Source organism: Corapipo altera, unplaced genomic scaffold (genome assembly GCF_003945725.1).
Source record: "Corapipo altera isolate COAL_440 unplaced genomic scaffold, ASM394572v1 71, whole genome shotgun sequence".
In the NCBI taxonomy this organism is placed as follows: Eukaryota; Metazoa; Chordata; class Aves; order Passeriformes; family Pipridae; genus Corapipo; species Corapipo altera.
In genome coordinates, this window is record NW_020884916.1 from 5,320,436 (window position 1) to 5,320,949 (window position 514).

A 514-nucleotide genomic window follows, 5' to 3' on the forward strand; every position below is an offset into this window, starting at 1 on the left:
GGGAATCCCCCCTGCATCCCCACCACCCGCGATCCCGGGGATCCCTCACCACGCCGGCGATCAGCTGCTGGAAGAACCGCTGCGCCTCCGGCTCCGGCATCCCGACATCTGGCTCTGCGCGTGGGGAACAAGAAGGGCAAACCCGAGAGCAAATCCTTTGGGATTTACAATTCCAGCTGCCCGGCCGGCCCATGCCCCCGGCACCCCTGCGCACCGATGCGGTCGAAGAGCTCCCCGCCGCGGCAGTACTCCAGGAACAGGTACTGCGTGGCCCCTTCCCGCCGGTGCCCGTAGAAGCGCACGACGTTCTCGTGGCTCAGCATCTTGTTGATGCAGATTTCCTTCTTGATGTTCTCCGGGCACTCGGCCGCGCGCTTCATGTCCACGATCTTCACGGCCACGGCCTCCTCCGTGCGGCGGTTCACGGCCAGCTGCACCCTGGGGCGGGCAGGGAACGGGCAGGGAACGGCAGGGAATGCTGCCACTAGGGACAGGCAGGGAATGGGCAAGGAAT

General features: G+C 66.0%; 1 protein-coding gene across 1 annotated transcript in view; it reads right to left on the reverse strand.

The window, feature by feature from the left end:
- Positions 1 to 514, reverse strand: part of CHEK1 (checkpoint kinase 1) — an 8,189-nt gene that overhangs the window by 6,384 nt on the left and 1,291 nt on the right. Inside the window, exons 2-3 of the mRNA XM_027655430.1 lie at positions 215 to 438; positions 31 to 114 (exon numbers count right to left, since the gene is read on the reverse strand). Of these exons, the coding sequence (XP_027511231.1) occupies positions 31 to 114; positions 215 to 438 (308 nt within the window). The remainder of the gene's footprint in view (positions 1 to 30; positions 115 to 214; positions 439 to 514) is intronic.